At 45.3% G+C, this 17,953-nt stretch overlaps 1 protein-coding gene across 1 annotated transcript in view; it reads left to right on the forward strand.

Moving 5' to 3' along the window:
• Nucleotides 1–16,010: 16,010 nt before the first annotated feature.
• The window catches only part of kndc1 (kinase non-catalytic C-lobe domain containing 1), a 252,960-nt gene continuing 251,017 nt past the window's right edge, over nucleotides 16,011–17,953 (forward strand). The window contains exon 1 of the mRNA XM_078564922.1: nucleotides 16,011–16,138. Coding sequence (XP_078421048.1) covers nucleotides 16,061–16,138 — 78 coding nt within the window. The 5' untranslated portion in view covers nucleotides 16,011–16,060. The remainder of the gene's footprint in view (nucleotides 16,139–17,953) is intronic.

Genomic DNA, 17,953 nt, shown 5'->3' on the forward strand with positions numbered 1-17,953 from the left:
GATCCCATGAGGTTATTTTGACGAGGAGTAGGTGGGTTACCCTTGGGGTAGAATTTTTCGGTTGATGTGCAGGTGGCGCCCAACATGCTCGAGCGTGAAATAGCATGCGATGTCGTTGGGTGAGCGTCCCGACGTCATGACATGATATTTTGCTTAGTGGGCGTTTGCGGGTGCCAGAGCTGCACCCACCATCAATTAATAGGCCAGTTAAGGCCTTTAACAAATCAATTGACGCTGATTTTTTGTTGCCTGTGTGATTTCGTGACCATCGCACGGGCAAAATGGGCAGGAGGCCAGCCAACAATTTCAAAAACCTCATCCACGGGCGGGATAAAAGGGGTCAACAGCATTGCCAGTGTGAGTAGTGAGGAGTTTGGTAGATAGTTTGCTGCTGGTGACTTATTGATATATGGCAGCTTCATCTCTGTCTGGGGCTTCATTGTTAGCATTTCCAGGCTTCATTTCAGGACTCCTTGGTGTCTCCAAGGACCCCGGAGGATTCAGACCGTGTGGACTCTTCCAGGTATCAGACAGCCTTCCGTTACCCTGGTAATGGGGATTGTGGTCTCCACTGGTGGCACTTCCTCTGAGGTCTTTGGTATCCTGCGATTGGGTGTGTGCTGATAAATCTAAGGGAGAACAACGACATGTCATTAGTTAAAGTCATCACTGTCACTGTGCATGCCAGGCACCCTGGTGAGACAATGGAGATCTGCATCATGGTGTTATCGTCTTTCAGTGATCAATGGGGATTCCAGTTTTGAGGCTCCCATTAATGATGAGACTACACAAGAATGTTTACAAAATCTGACACTCTCAACTCTGTGCACTGCACTCTTACCTTCATCAGAGACCCCTGCCTCTTCATGACCCATTGACCGAGGTGGGTGGCGGCTCTCCAGCTCTAGTGCATCCATATCAAACCTTATCATGATTAGGAGGTTTGCAGGGCCTCTGCCTGTCCTTGACCTCTCGATGTTGTTATGGCTCCTCTTCTCCTGAAAGGACAGAGGAGCATTGATTAGTCCACTCTCTACCTGCAGCATCATTTCAGCCTGGCCAACCCCACCTGAGGAACACCTTGCAGGGCACATCCGAGTCATGGCCCTCAAGCTGCAAGGCACTCAGTCCAAGCAGCCAGGGGTCACCCCCTTGGCCAGCTCCGGCGTCATTGACAGTTGGCACTCAGACTCTAACACCCCTGAGGGGACAGCCAGCCCTTAACACTTCTCCAGACTGATTCATGCCAACTCAGTACTCACCCTTGCCAAGCGCAGCAGGTCATTGAACCTTTTGCGGCTCTGCACCCATGTGCACCTCACCGCATCGTGGCTGTTGACCTCGGCTGCCACGCCTTCCAAGCTTTATTGGCCTGGTGTGTTGGTCTCCTCCTGCCATCCCTGGGAACGAGGGTGTCCTGCCTGACACCCACGTCCTCTACAAGGACCGCAAGGCACTAGTCTAAGAAACAAGGGTTGGGGGGGGGTCAAGTGCCCACCCGACCTGCCCTCTCGCCTGGCATCTCCAGCTGCTGCTGAGGCCAGCCTCAGCCTCCAGCCTCCGGGCCGAAGAAATGTCCTCCCTTTGCAGCCTTCAGGGAGCTGTCTCTGCCGATTTTAAACCGCCCACCAGGTTGCCTTTGGACCCGGGGCCTGACAGGCCCCTGCCCCAGCCCGGCCCTACCCAACCATTCGGAAGACGCTCTTCACGCTGGGCGGGCATTAATTGGGGGTCGGAAGCCTGTTTCTCAACCGCTCCTGGGCCCACCAATCGCGCGCGCCCGACGAGGAAAAAATTCAGGCCCGTGTTTCCTTTGGGGCACAAAGCCCAAACCTAACAGGAATTCTAAGTGCAAAGCCAGAAGGGGTTAAAAAACACAAAAGGCCCAAGTTATCTGTGCATCTTTTACAGGCCCTCCCGTTTCAAGGCCAAACGTGTGACCTCCAACCAACTGAGGTTTCCCAGGCATTCTAGGGATAGGGAATAAAACTTGACCAGTTTTCCTGTGGCCATGGAAACCCTCAAACATGCAAAAATTATGCTAATTAGTTCCAAGTTGGCTCCACCCTTTTTAAAAGTTTATGTAAGTGTTGGGCCGGCTCAGCCTCTGGAAGAAAATTTCTTAAAGATGTTTTGCGTCCTTGAATATTTGCTGCAAACCTTAATTATTCTTCACTGAACAATTAAATTCATCTACAAGTAGTCAGCAGCAAATGAATTCCTGGCAATGCAGAGGACAAATAATTGGCATTACTAGACTTTTACTTACCTTTGCTGCTGTGGTCTTGTTTACAGCTGTTAAATTCGCAGCAAATAGAGCTGTCAGGATAGAAATTCCTTTGGGGATTTAAATAGTGTTACAAGATTTGGATGAGAAAGATGAATTCACAAGAAAAATAACTACAGCAGATGTGATTATCCTCCTCCTTCTTCAGGTACTGTGCCCTAAGGGGACGTTGGCAACCATAGACTTCCATTGGACTGGTCCATGATTATGCCTGGCAAAGTACTGCAGTGGTTTGCCATTGTGTTTTGCAATATGACTGACCAGGAAACTCTACCCCTCTCAGCGCCTGCCATCAGGAATATTGGTAATCAATCTGTTTGGCCACGCTATGAGCACACCTTTCATGGCCTGAATTGAGACTTAAATCCAGAGCTTCTAGCCCAGGGGTAAGGATGTTACCACAGCACCACAAGACCTCCCCAGATATGATTATACTTCAGCTGTTACACATACAGCTGTCATTACATCAGGAGGCACAGCAATACCAGATTCTTCTGACATGTCTGAGGAGACAGTCCTTGCCACTTTACAAAGGAGGCCGTCTCCTTCATTTCCTGCCACCTCCTCCAGCTTGACTGGAACTTGCACAGTAGGAAAAGCTGTTCCCATAGCTTTGCAGGTCACCACTGCAGTAAGCTTTTATTCTTACAAATTACTGCAAGGGACGTGTGCTAGATCAACTGGTTCATGGTCCATAAATTGTGTCAATCAAGTGACAGACATTAAGGGCAGGATTTTGAGCCCATACGGAGCCAGAAACAGAGGCAGGCGGGTGCTAAAAATAGCCCCACCAGCCGATGTGCCAGTTCCCAGGCTCCATTGCACCACTGGGCCATTTTTCCAGAAGAGGGATGGGAGTGCGGCAGGGGTCCCTGCCTGCATGTTGTGGGTACTCGACACAGCTTATTAAGGGCCACTTTTGACCAATTGCAGGGGGCCGACTAGGATTTTCTCCCACAGTGGTGGCCTGGCTGCAAAAGCCAATTTTAATTTTAATTTAAAAAAAATGAAGCACCCTCTTCCTTACTTACCTTTCATTGCAGCCTTTCAAGTTGGAAGGCCCCTGATTTGCCCTCCAACTTTGAGAGTTCATTCGCTGTCCTTAATTGGATGATGAGCCCCTGCCCCACCTCTAGCCTGGCCATTAATTGGCCGTCTTGGGAAAAATCACAAAGAGTGACTTTCTCCAACGCAGTGAGGGTTTCTGACCCACATTTCAGCCTGATGGCAAAACTTGGGGGAAAATCCTGCCTTATGTATGCAAAGGGCAATATTTTATTACTTAACCCGTGGGAGGAGCACAGAACATTTTCCAAATGGTGGGTTTCCCAAGAGTGCAAGCACCCATATGACTCACCAGACACCTCATGTCAACCCTATGGTCCACATGAACGTATTGAAATGGATCTTTGTGTCTACAGGCCCAAGGAACTAGATGATGGCAGGGAATAGTTGGAGGAGCAACTAAGTTAGAACTACTTCGATTAAGTTCCTCACTTGGGCCCACTCCTGCATATTTGAATGCACTCAGTGCATCTGCAGCAATGGCTTCTCCCTTCACAGCACTGCCACTTCTGGATCCCCCAAGGTTCTACTTTTGGCTGCCTCCTTTTCCTCAGCTGGATGCTGCCCCTCAATGGCATTATCCACAACCATGGGGTCAACGTAGGCTGATGACATCCACATTTAATTCTCCACCAACTCTCTTGACCCCTCGATTGGCTCTGTGCTGCTAGATTGCTTTGTTTCATTGTGCCTTTGTACTTCTACAGCCTCAGGATGAAAACAACTACTTCCGAGATCCCTCTCACATATACACACCCATTTGTCCACAGAGGCTAGAAATCCTTATGATCTAGCAGCCCAGGAAAATTTTCCAGATGTAATCCTGAAGCGAACTCATGCACAGGCCTGGGAGAGAAGGTTTACTTTTTGCTGGCATTTATAACATTAGTTGTCGAATTTTATGTTAAGTTTCTTGATTTCATTCAGAATCGTGCAATTTTATTTTTGTATTTGTCATTTTTATTTGCGTTGACTGACTTGAATGGAAAGAGACAATAGCAACTGAAGGAAAGTTTGAAGAAAGTGTTAGAAAGATTTTCTAGATTTATCTTGTGACAGTTTCTGATTCCTGATTAGTAGTTTAATCAAAAAGTTAAAACTTTGATGGGTTGGGTATGTGAGAGTCACCAACTGACAGAAAGTTCCTTGTGGAATTAACCTCAAATGTATCTCTCAATGGACTGATTTAGATCAATTCCCCACAGGAAATGCCTGCACAGTGGCCTTCAGGGGCAAGCCAAGTTAAACACAGCTGCATTTTACCAAATATATACAGTCGTGCACTGGACCCCAAAACTCTGTAGTCCGCACAACAGGAAATCATTCACATTTTGTTGTCATGCCATCATGAAAGTTAGTGGCAACAGCAACTGGATTATGGGCACATACTATTTCCTAGCTAAAAATATTGGCAAGTATTCTCAAGTTTCTGCAATCAACTACCAGAGGGTGTGCAAAAACAGCTCAGTTTGACTCATGTTACAACTTCCTGCCTTCTCACTTACTGTGAAAAAGCTTATTTTCTCTGGCACCTATCCCAGTAATTCGGTGAAACCCAGGACCTTGTTGTTCTATATTGAAGCATTACACTCTACAGACTGTTCCATCAACACTTCTTCTTTTTAACCGTTTTACTTTGGGGGGAAAGGCAAGGCAAATGCGCCTTTTCTATGTAATCTGAGTGGATATGTGTATAACTTCCTTTACTACGACAGATTAATTATTAAGAAATTCATTCTTCAGATTATTGGCGAGACCGTATTTATTGTCCACCCCTCGTTGCCTTAAGAAGGAGTTGACATTGGGTCACCTTCTTTGATACAACTGAGTGGATTGCTACGCCACTTCAGAGAGCAGTTAAGTTGCATATTGGTGTGGTACTAGAGTCATGTGTAGGCCAGATCAGGTAAGGACGATAGGTTTCCCTCACTAAAAGACATCAACGAACCAATTGTGTTTTTAACAACAATCCAACATCTTCATAGTCACTTATGCTGTAGTTTTTTATTTCCAGATTTTAAACTGAACTCAAATTCTCAATGGTTGGATTTAGATTCACAATCATGACCATTTAATCACTGTACCTCACCTTACATTAATACATGTGAAATCTCCAGTGGCAAAGACGGATATGGTTCCTCAAAATCTAAAGAAGCTTGCATTATCTTTACAAGAAAACATATTTTTAGACAAAATAAATCTCTGAATATTTATTCTAGCTGTTGATTGTTCGGCCACGAGTATTCATTTTGAGATTGCAATTGTTTTCAAACTGGATGGAATTTTATGAACAGAATTAAGTGCAGAAACGAGTTTGAAAATATGAACCAAGTGTGACATTAAATTGTATAGTTTTGGGAGTAGTGGAGCGGGAAGCACAAAATAAGAAAATCAGATATAACAGTCGATTGGAGCTGACTGGAATAGTTATTCCATTAAACTCCCTTTTGCAGCTAGGGGGCGTCTATGTACCACATTTATCTCCAGCCATTTATCTCCATCAGCAAAAGCGGCAGCTTACTCATGGGTTGTCTCAGATTCTTTCCCACCCTTGTGGCTTTGATCACTTGGTGGGCAGAGGGCAAAAAACTGAGGATGCCTCTGGTCTAACAGACTAGCAGTTTGCAAGTCTATTTGAGCAAACACCCCGAGAGAGTAGCACTTAAAATGGAGACCAGCAGCCTTCACGCTCACAGCTATTTGCCTTTTTTTGCAGTTAATCCAAGACAGAGGTTATTTGGAGATTGGCAACTTGTAATTAATAGTTAAAAAGAATTGCGATGCTATTCATTTCAAGATATTTGAAGCCTTTGTTAAAATTTGTGAGGATGCATAAAATATGGGTCTCTAAAGCAATTTGTTCTCGTGAGGTTCTTGATTTATATTACAACGTATACTTCTTTAATATAAAACACTTTTAGAGACATAAGACCAGTGAGGCTCTTTTTGAGCCATGCTCCAGGCTTTATTCAGCTGAGTTGTTTGGAGACCTGGAAGTTTTCCATTCTCAGTGGGTAGGCCAAAACCACAAATAATGTAATGACACCACTCCACTCCCACTTTTTCTTTAGCAATTTTCTTCTTTGCCAGTTTGGTTTATGGATTTATTTTTTATGTTGCTTCCTTTTCTTCTCCCATTTAAGATGGAGACTCTCATATATAAGATGGAGATGAGGAGGAATTTTTCTTCTCAGAGGGTCATTAGTCTTTGGAGTTCTCTTCCCCCAGAGAGCAGTGGAGGCTGGTTCAATGGAAATACATTCAAGGCTAAGTTAGATTTTTGATCAGCAGGAAGTCAAGGGTTATGGAGGGCAGGCAGGAAAATGGAGTTAAGGCCACAATCCGGTCAGCCATGAACTTGTTGAATGGCAGAGCAGGCTTGAGTGGCCGAATGGCCTACTTCTGTTCCTATTTCTTATGATCTTGGTCCTTTAAAGATCATAAGTCGATAATAGGAAATTCTATTTAGAATTGAGGTCTACTCTCTCACTGGGCTCAATGCCCTTTCCTCACTGTACAGTTTCAACCTATATCACCTGGTGTGAAACAAAAACAAAAATGCTGGAAAAACTCAGCAGGTCTAACAGCATCTGTGGCGAGAAAGAGAGAATTAACATTTCAAGTCCGTATGACTCTTTTTCAGAGCTAAAGGGAACTAAAAATGTGATTAAATTTATACTGTTTAAAGAGGGTGGAGCAGGTGAAGCTGAATAGAAGGCCAGCAATAGGTGTAACACCATTCAAACTCCAGGGGTAGAATTTTCCCCCCTTTGGGGGGGAAGTTGATGAGTGGGCGCGTGCCGGCCCGCTTCCGATCGGCGCCTCCGATCGGAGGTGCGGCGCCATTTTACATGGGCGGGCCAATTAAGGCCCGCCCAGTGTGATGCCCGCAGGGAAGTGCTATGCACTCTCTGTGCGGGTGGGGGGAATGCCTAAAATATAGAGTGCGCTCTTTTGTGCGCATGCGCATGGAAGAGCGCACTCATCTCCCTGAGGCTAAGTGCAGCCTCAGAGAGATCACCTCTACTTTCAAAAATATTAAAAATAGAAAAAAAATTCCCTTACATGTCTCCTCATGTCACATGAGTTGGGACATGTTCCTAATTTCCAAAATAATTTTATTAAAATTTTTAAAACTACATGAAACCTCATCCCGCCTGTGGATGAGCTTTCATGTTTTTTCTAGTAGCCGCTGGGGCTCCTGGCCTGCCCGCCAACCTTAAGGTTGGACGGGCAGGTCCACTAATTACTTTAATTGATCCTGTCAATGGCCTCAATCGGCCATTGACAGGTCGGTGGGCGCACAGCTGATTTTGCTGTGCCTCTGCCGTCCTGAAAATTTAAATCAGGCGGGATGACGTCGGGAGATCCACCTGACGTCATCCCGCATCGGCAAGCGGGTCCCTCATCCCACATTGGTGAGCGGGTCCCTCCCCACACCCCCCCCGCCATCCCCGGCTCGCCGATGGCAAAATCCTGCCCCAAGAGGGAAATGGAAAGCAATGAAGGTGAACAGGGCAAAAGAGACAGTGAGCTGTGGCTCAGCTAGTAACATTCTTACCTCTAAGGACAGAAGATTGTGGGTACCAATCCCACTTCAGAGACTCAAATCTAGGCTGATTTTCCAGGTCAGTACTGAGGGAGCGCTGTCTTTAGGGTGCAATTTTAAACTGAGTGTCTGTCTGCTTTCCAAGATGGATGGATTCCGTGGCATTAATCTGAAGAAGAGCAGGGGAGTTATCCCTGGTCTCCTGGCCAATATCCCTCAATCAACATCATTTAAAAACAACAGTTTATCTCATCTTGTCACATTGCTCTTTGTGGGAACTTGCCATGTGTGAATTGGCTGCCATGTTTCCTTCATTAAAATGGTGACTACACTTCAAAGGTAGTTCATTGGCATCAAAGTGCTAAGGGGCATCCTGTGGTCATGTAAGGTGCGATAAAATGAAAGTCTTTCTTTCTCTGCATCTTTACCACTTGTTCACAGCAACATGCAATAACATATTGACAGATAATTTGAAAAAATGAACTGTAGCTCATTCACTCCTACAACTGTCACGGTATAAAAAAGCCAGCAAATCAAGCAGAGGCTTTAGAAGATGTCAAAGCAAACAAATCCATGCAGGCAGAAAGTGTTTACCTTGGAGCATTGAGAAAGGCAAGAGGGATTCATAAAGTGGTAAGCATTGTAATTTATAGGGACATCCCACTGGATTGGAGTGGTGAGAGAGGCTGGAGTGCATTGTAGACACAAAAAGTAATATTCTCATCTAACTTAATGAGTTTTCTTTTTTTAATTTTAGCATTTGTTGTTTGTTCCCCTTTAGAAAGAAGGCACTTTAGTTAAATTACTTTTGATTCAGGTTGATGACACCTGGGTGTCGTCCTAATTGACCAATAAAAAGAGTTAAAAACAAACTGCAATGACATCCTGAATTTAAAACCTAGTAAATAGCAGTTAACATAGTTTTAGAAGAGGAAAACACTGCCCGACCAATCTCATTCACTGCATTGAGGAGATGAAATTCCAAGTGAATTGTGATAAATATTGACATATATCAGAGCTTCCAGAATGCCTCTAACAAAGTTCTTCTTTGTCGGGGAGGGTGCATGACCAGTGGCCGTGCTGTCACCTCTGAGTTGGAAGGTTTGGATTCAACATCCTAATGAGCTGACTCTGCAGTTTCTGGCAGGATCAGCACTGGGGACATAGAGCAGAAATAGAGAACCTCTACTGCATGGGACAAATTTAAATGCACCTTCTGGCATGAAGGGGGTGATAGCTACTTGAAAATGCCTACAGACCTCTTACTGCAATGTTTATGCTGGCTGTGCCACCTTTGTGATTATCTCCCTGTCCTCTTCGCCTCCCCATTTCACTCTGTGTGCTTTAAAATACTCCTTAAAAGCTATCGGTTTGATCAGGCTTTTGGTCGACTGACCTAATGTGGCTCCATATCAAATTTTGTTAGTGATCACTCTGGGAAGTTCCTTGGGGTGTTTTATAACACAAAAAGTACCATATAAGTGCAATTCTTATTGTTTGGTAAAACCCAGAGATAGGTGACCAAAAAACACCTATTTCCAAGGTCACGTGTAATTTGCAAAATGTTTTGACATTTTTTTACTCACTTGTGAGATGTGTGTTTGTCACTAGCATGGCCGGCAATTATTTCCCATGGCAAGTTGCTGCTAATTAAGGTGATGTTGGGTCACCTTCTTGAACTGTTGCGGTCGTGTGATGGAGGTGGTGCCACAATGCTGTCCGGGGGAGAGTTCCAGGATTTTGATCCAGCAATGATGAAGAAACAGAGATTATATTTTGAAATCAGGATGGGGTGTGACTTAGAAATTAATTGGAGGTGGTGGTGTTCCCCTGGGTCTACTACCCTTGTCCTTCAAGGTACTAGAGATCGCACATTTGTGAGGTACTGTCCAAGAACCCTTGACTAGTTGCTGCAGTGCATCTTATAGATGGTGCATACTGCAGCCATGTTACATCAGGCGGATGCAGTGAATATGTAAGTTGGTGATTGAGTGCCAGTCAAAAGTACTATTTTACCCTGATGATGCCAACGGTCTTGAGTGTTGGTGGAACTGCTTCCAACACACTCCAGGCTTGGCCTTGTAGGAAGGCCTTGGGTATTAGGAGTGAGTCACTCACCACAGAAGACCCAGCCTCTGACCTTTTCTTGTTTTCACAGTATTTATATGACTGGTCCAGTTGGGTTTTGGATTAAGATAACTCCTCCCGTCCCACCATGATTTGATGGTGGGAAATTCAAACACTGGTAATACTAGTGAATGTCAAGGGGAGATGGTTGGAATTTCTCTTGTTGGTGATGCTCATTGTCTGGTACTCGTGTGGCACCAATGTTACTTGTCATTTATCAGCCCAAGCAGGAATGCTGTCTAGGTCTTGCTGCATATGGGCACAAACTGCTTCATCATCCATAGAATTTCAAATGAATCTAAATATTGTGTGAACATCAGCAAACATTCCCACCCTAAGCTTATGATGTTGGGATGGCTGTACCTTGGACACTCCTGTAACAACCTCCTGGAGCTGGGCCTCCAACAATAACAATCACCTTCCTTTAGGTTAGATATGGCTCCAGCCAGTGGAGAACTTTCTCCTGATTCACATTGACTTCAATTTTACTAAGGTTCCTTGATGCTACACTCAGTCAAATGTTGCCTTATAGTGAAAAGCAATCACTCTCCCCTCAACTCTGGAATTTAGCTCTTTTGTCAATGTTTGGACCAAGGCTGTAATAGGATCTAGAGCTGGCGTAACCCAAACTGAGTATCAGTGAGCAAACTATTGGTGAGGAAATGCTGCTTGATAGCACTGTTGATGTCAACATTAATCACTTTACTGATGATTGAGAGTGCACGGATTTGTATTTGGTCCAATTAGATTTGACCTGCTTTATGTGAACAAACATACCTGGCAATTTTCTGCTTTGTCAAGTAGGTAGTGCTGTAGCTGTATTGGAACAACTTGGCCGGAGTTGCGACTCATTCTGGACTACAGGTCTTCAGTACTATGGCCGGAATGTTGTCAAGGCCCTTTGCATTTACTGTATCCTGTGTGCTCAGCCATTTCTTGATAACATATGGAGTAACTCAAATTGGCTGAAGTCTGGCATCTTTGGTATTGGGACCTCAGGAGGAGGACAAGATAGAGTATCCACCTGGCACGTCTGGCTGTGGATGACTGCGAATGTTTCAATTTTGACCTGTGCATTCATATGTTGGCTATACCACTATTGAGGTTGGGAATGTTCATGGAGCCTCCTCCATGTTTGTTGTTTAATTGTCCACCACCATTCATGAACTCAGTTTTAGGTACACTCAGTTCTGCTCCTGGCATGCTCTTCTGCACATGTGCATGTACATAGGACTCTGATTAATTTTCAGGTGCCAATGGGTGGAGTTTATGCTGCGCCCATTGGTATTGGTGTTGAATGTCATAATCAGTGGTCTTTAAAAGACACTGCTCAGAAAATGGCTTAAGTTTCTTTTTCTAACTTTTATCTTGTGGAGACAGTGCACCTCAAGTGATAATCAACCCCAATAAGTTTAGCATAAAACCAAAAGCACTCTGTATGTTGTGTAAATGCAAGCCCAAAGTTACTCAAGGGTCATGAGGCTCTGCTATGGGGAACTGTAGGCTGCAGAATTCAGCTCGATAGCACCCATAGTTTCAGTGTTATGGGCATTGTTTTGGGACCAAAATAGCATCTATGATGCATGTGCAAACTTCCGGTACAGTGTGTAGTGGTTGCTATTTTGGTGAGGATATTAGCTAGGACCATGCGCTGAAAGCGTGCGAGGTAGGCAGATTGTGATGGCAGCCAACATGTAACGCTGATTTGACGCCATGCTGCCATTTTTGACCTCGCCACTGTGCTTAACGTCCTCTCTTAAACATGCACAGCTGAACACCTGTTCACCAGCAGGAAGGAGCCCCCACCAGCTGTATTTAAAATTATAATCAAATATGTTCAGGTTAGTTGATGATTGATTTCTATTGGTTGTCAGAGTGTGTAGAAGTGCTGCGAGTTTTCTATTGTTGATTAAAGTTGGTAAAGACACAGGGAGCAGTGCTACGTATGGGGAAGACCATGGTTCTGACTTCAGGAGTTCTGGTCAAACCACTTGCTCCCAGTGTTGGGTGCTGTAGTTACCATCCTCCTTGGCTTGCAACAAGACAGCAAGATTGAACAGAGGAGCACAAGTTGCTCACAGAGAGTGGAAGAGGAAAGGGAGAAGAGCTCTCAGCAGGAGGCCATATTCACTCAGGGTCTTCAGGGAGCATTTCTCTTCCTGGAACCATGAGCCAGGAACAACATGCATGTCATCTCCATTTTATGAAGTAGATACTCATAGAAATTTGCCATCTTTTGCAGGTGAACATGAGTGCCAAAGCAGCGCAAGGACAATACGGTCAGTGACTGTGGCTGTGAATTTCTTCACATTGGGAGCATTCCAAGTTAGAGCACGTGACATCTCTAATGTCTCTCCACTCACCATCGACTGCTGTATAAGAGATATGACTGATGTTCTGGATGTCAAGAGAGGGGAATACACAGTGTTCTCTACAACCAGAGAGATGCAGGCAGAACATGTGTGTGGTTTTGCTAGGATAGTGGATGTCCCCATGGTGCAGGGCTTTGTGGGCGCTACAAAGGATTCCACTTGCTAATTGTCCAGTTGATGTGTGACCATGCGCAGCACATCGTGCAGGTGAATGCCCAGTATCCTGGCAGCAGTTATGATGTATTTGTTCTGCATCAGTCTGTGTTCCCTCAGTAATTGCGCCACCAAATCAAACAGGAGAGTATCTGCTGTGTGACAAGGGCTATCCGCTAACTCTCTGGCTCGTGACTCTAGTGTGCAACCCAATCACACTTGGTCGGCATTCATGTTATGAAAGCCATGCTATTAGACGAAATATCATTGAGCAGACCACTGGGGTGCTCAAGCAATGCTTCTGCTGCTTGGGTCATGCTGGAGGAACCTGGCAATACTCGCCAGAGCATGTGCTGCAAATCATCATGGTCTGCTGTAATCTGCATATCCTCACCATAATGAGGGCACAGCCCCTGCCATCAAACCGTGGCAAACATCCGATGAGGAGGAGGGACAGAAGGAAGGGAGGACTAAACCAACACATCTCCTTTCATCCCACTACAGTATCAGTCGATACAACTCTAAATGCCCATTCAACAAGTCACACGCCTTTCCTTCGCTCTGCCCCTGACCACCACAATTTCCTCTAGGCCACAATGCAGAAACAAAAGCCACCACTACCATTCCAAACCAATTTTATCAAACAAATCAACCAATATTCCATATGAGAATCAACTAATCACCCTTGTCCATTCCCTTACTGGCGGGAATATGAATAATATCATCTCCTGACAGTGCAGCAGATTGTGCTCGACGAAGCCACTGTCACTCCCCCACATAATGTCTCAGAAATCTTATCAACCTGTTGGAGGTTTGAGCTGAAATGATGCAAAACCCTGCAAGCCAATTTGTCCACTAGTCTCCACAGCCATGTTGGCAGCAAAGCTGTGCTTACACGGCTGCAAGTTGAGACTGCATGGCCTCAGTCTGAGTTTTCATTGCCGTACCCATGCAGAAGGTGGTTTCTGCTTGTACTGCAATGGAAACTGAGGCATTGGCCATTAAAGGCAGCATCATGATTAGGTCTGCAAGTGTTCTCATGGACTTGACCACCACTTCCATGCTAGAAATAATGGGCTCCAATGTTTGCACAAGACTCCATGCCAAGTTGGTACTGGACTCCTCTATGCTCCTTGTCAGTTACAACAGGCTTTCTGGCAGGCCTGCCAATTCAAAAAGCATTTCCTTGTGCACGCCCATCAGCTTTTTTCTCTACAATGCCCCATCAAAGTCTTTATCCGCCTCCTCTGCAGCAGAACTCATGCAAGACCTCCCTTTCCAGGGAACTGGAACCTGTGCCATCCTACCCCTTGCCCTGGCTGCATGTCTGTTGTGCGTGATGTCTCCCCACATGCAGATCCCCACTCCATGTTACCCTCTTAGGAAAGTGTAGTTCCAGTATCTGAGGTGATGGTTGTGAGATTGAGTAATGGGGGTTTCATTATGAATCATCGGCTCATTAAGAATTTGACTCTCTTGTGCCATTGCCTGGCCATGTGGCAGTTCTGAAAGGAGAAAAGCACAAGGGTACGGTTGTGGTGTGGGAAAAGGGGGAAAAGTAAGAGGTGCTCGCTGACACTATCTGCAGCTTGTGGGATGAAGGCGGAGTGAATGTGAGAAGGTGCATTTGATAGGAACATTCTGTCATTTTTGATTCTTTCAGCCCTGCCACTGACCCTCCAGTAAAGGCCAGTACCTTCTCCCCCATGGGGGTGAGGACATGCAGCCACGCCTGTTCCCAACGGTTGGGTGCTGCTGCCACCGTTTATGTGCTACCTTGTCTTCCAAGGGACGGGGATGTGTGTCTGTGAGTGTGATGCAATGTGTTTGGGTGATGTGCCTGTCAGAGTTGAGTAGTGTGTGCATGTTGTGAGATGTGGGCGTGAGACTTGCAGCAGTGCGAAGTGTCTGAGGGTGAGGCTAGGCTATGCTTGATATGAATCATACTCAATGAAGAGTGAAATAGGGTTGATATATACAGCAGTGCGTGAGGTTGTTAGTCGGTCATCTGTAAGGATTTGGCATTTGAATATGTATTCACTGCTGTTGGCCACTTGTGAGGTCATTAAACTTCTCCCTGCACTGCATCCAGGTCCTCCAGGCTCGGCTGCTTGCTTTGATTCCAGCTGCCTATTTAGCATCCGCCTGGGGCACCGATTGCGGACCACCACCCCGCCCTGTTAGAAGAAGCCACCTCCTCCACCAAGTCCTCCGGAGCTGCCTCTGAAACCCCCTGGAACACCATCTCTGCCCTGTGTTTTAGCTATTTTCACTCTTCTTGCTGTTCACAAAGTCTTCCCCAAACACTTGCCGCACCCAACAAACCCCCTGTCAGTGTGCTAACCTGGTTAAACCCTGGTGGAGGGAGGGGGGGGGAACCCTGTTGAGATGTGCAGTCGCTCAGCAGCCCGCCTAGCCCTGGGCTGATCGCGACCATCATTTAAATGAACAGACAGCGTGGCAACAAACTGGCAAGGGTTAATCGCCCATCGGGATCCCTGTGTTTTTAACCCCCTCCTCCTCCCCGACTATTTCTGTCTGGATTGACTGAGGTAACAGGTGGCGAATTGTGGGGGCTCTCTTAGCTGGCGATGCCTCCCCTGGTCCAATAGCAGAAACCACCTTTGCTGCCCTCCGCGGTTTGTGGTCGTCAATCACAGACTGCGGTCTCTGCAGTGCTAAAAGTACAAAACCAAGACTGAGGAGCTGGGGAGGGAGGGGGGGGGTGGGGGGAGGGGGAGAGAGAGAGAGAAAAAAAAAGCTGCGTTCAGTGCAGCAGGGGCGCAAAGTCCGAGTTGAGTTGAGCGGGTGGCGTTGGGTCGGGGCCGGCAGCGCGGTTACGCCGCCGCAGCGCCGGCCGGAGGTGGAGCCGCTTGTGCCTCCGCCGAGAGGGAGAGGGAGGGAGGTGAAGGTGCTGCCTGACTGACTGACTGACTGGATGATGCGGCTTTGCGGCTGTGTCGAGGTGTTGCCATGGCAGCCAGCATTTAGCAAACTGACCGAGAGTCGATCGGCCAAGGAGTGAAGAAGAAGAAATATTTAAACCACCCCAATCTCAAACCTGACAAGAAAGGGGGGGAATATCCGTGATCAAAAGTCTTTTTTTTAAATCTGCCAGTGGAGAGCGAGTTCCGCAGCCCCGGGGGTGGGTGTGTGGGGGGGGTGAGGGGACTGAGTATGTGAACATGACATGAATTCATGTTTCTCTTTCCCCCCCCCCCCATCTCCTCCTCTCAAAAAGTGTCTCTGTTGAATATTCTTCCTTCGGCGGGGTGAGTAATCCGTTCTGAAGAGTCACCGCTGCACTAACAGTGTGGTTTTGTTTTCCCCCCTCCCACCCTCTCCCCAAACTGCATGTCAAACAAACCCCGGTTGCAGTCGGTAAGGGTGCAGATCTCTGCTGGCAGTTTTGGTTTATTTTTCCCCCTCCCTCCCTCCCTCCCTCTGCCGCCGAAGTTGAATTGTTTGACTGTCAGATCCCAGTGAGAAAGGTGTCGGCGGCCGGCGATGGCTCTGTATTACGAGGAAGATGAGGAGAGGGAGTACTACGAATTCGAACCGCTTCCGACGCTTTTGGAAGACGAGGTAAAGTCCTGCGTCGGTATTTGGAAATGAGTTTTAAAAGGAGTTCCGCCAGGTTTTTTATTTTGGGAGGGTGGGGGTGCCGTTTGGCAAGTGTTTGCTGGCACGGTGTGTGTGTGCCTTTATTCAAATCCTGGTTTTCCTGAGAATGAATCCTCAATAATCATTCCGCTCGATCGCTCCACATGAATAACCGAGGCCAAGCACTGAATTTGCAAGAGTCTCTTCCCTCGGCCACTTGTAACCCGCAGTGCAACTTTAATTGATGAGGCAAAGTTGTAGAAGCGGTTAATAGAAGAATCTTATCTGAAAAAAGAACCTCATTGCTTTAAAAAAACATCATGATTCGATGAGGCGCACCAGCGAACTGCCCTGTCAGAAATTTTAATTTTGAAAAATGTATTAATCTGCCAACTAGTGACCTGTTTTCAATCGTAGGTAACAGTACCAGTAATCAAGTCAAACAATTATGTTGAATATTACCTACTTTTTAATTTTGTATATAATTTATACTGTAACCATAGTTAATCTTCGAGATAATAGGCAGTGAATTGATGCCACGCAAGAACTTGGTTCACATGAACACTGCAGAATGATGCTGCTGTTCATTTTCAATTGGGGAATTGCAAAATGGTTATTAAATATGCATTGTAAATGTTAATAACTGCAAGGATGTGATTTGGTTGCTGTAATGGTTTGGACAGGAGTTGTAATTTTCTGGTTTTAACGTTTCCACAACAAGTGAAGGGAGTAAAGGATGAGAGAAGAATGTTCTAGAGATTTAGATTATGACTAAATCCATATGGATAGAGTTAAGAAACGGGAGGGGAAATGGTATAGTTCCAGGTATGTGTTACAGACCACCAGACAGCAGAGATTAAAGCAGATGGTGAGATCTTCAAACAGTTGATTGAGATATGCAAAAACCATGGGACAGTGACATTGGGTGAATTTAACTACCTGAAGAGAAACTGGGATAAAACTAATGCAGTTCCTCAAAGTGCAGAAAATGTTTTACGATGTACCCAGAACTGCTTTTTAGATCATTATTTTTCTTTTTCATCAAGGAACAGAGAGTTGCTTGATTTAACTCTGAAAAAAATTAGGCAAATAAAATAATTGGCAAATACGGGTTTTGGATTAGAAAGAGGGAAAATTCAGTGAATTAAGAAATAAAATGACCTAAATTAATTGACAGGTTGGCTAGCAAATGGTTGATGGGGTAACAATGGAGAATCTTTAAATATGAGATGGAGAGAGTACAAAATAGATGTATTCAGATAAGAAATGGTGCTTCAAAGAACAGCGTTCCAGAGACAAACAGCACTATTAAAATTAATTTAAAATGGAGGCATATGATCAAGCTAGGGTCAGCAATACCAAATATTGAAAATGTAATGGGGAGGTGAAAGGAAAATTAGAAAGGCTGAAAGGACTAGCATATGATATTATAAGAATTTGTAAGCACATTAATGCTATGATATGGAGCTCACAAAAAGGTGGTGTTGGTGCAAAATAAAATGATTAAAACTGATCCTATATCATTTATCATCCATGTTATTTTACTTAAGGTAACTTGAAGTGATTACAAGATGGTAATCTAATATTGGGGTCTAGACAATATTAACTTGTCAAAGTATGCTTTTATGGTTTGATGTTATCCAATATATTGGAGCCATATTTTTGGACTGGGGTGATGGATGTTATGATGCATCAATTGGATTGGAGCAATAAGCACAGCCATTAAGAGGAGAGCCTAAGGGAGTACAGCTTTTTCAAAGCATTCCTTGACTCTATAAAGAAAAATAATAGCCTTGC

Source organism: Cetorhinus maximus, chromosome 20, assembly GCF_964194155.1.
Source record: "Cetorhinus maximus chromosome 20, sCetMax3.hap1.1, whole genome shotgun sequence".
NCBI lineage: Eukaryota > Metazoa > Chordata > Chondrichthyes > Lamniformes > Cetorhinidae > Cetorhinus > Cetorhinus maximus.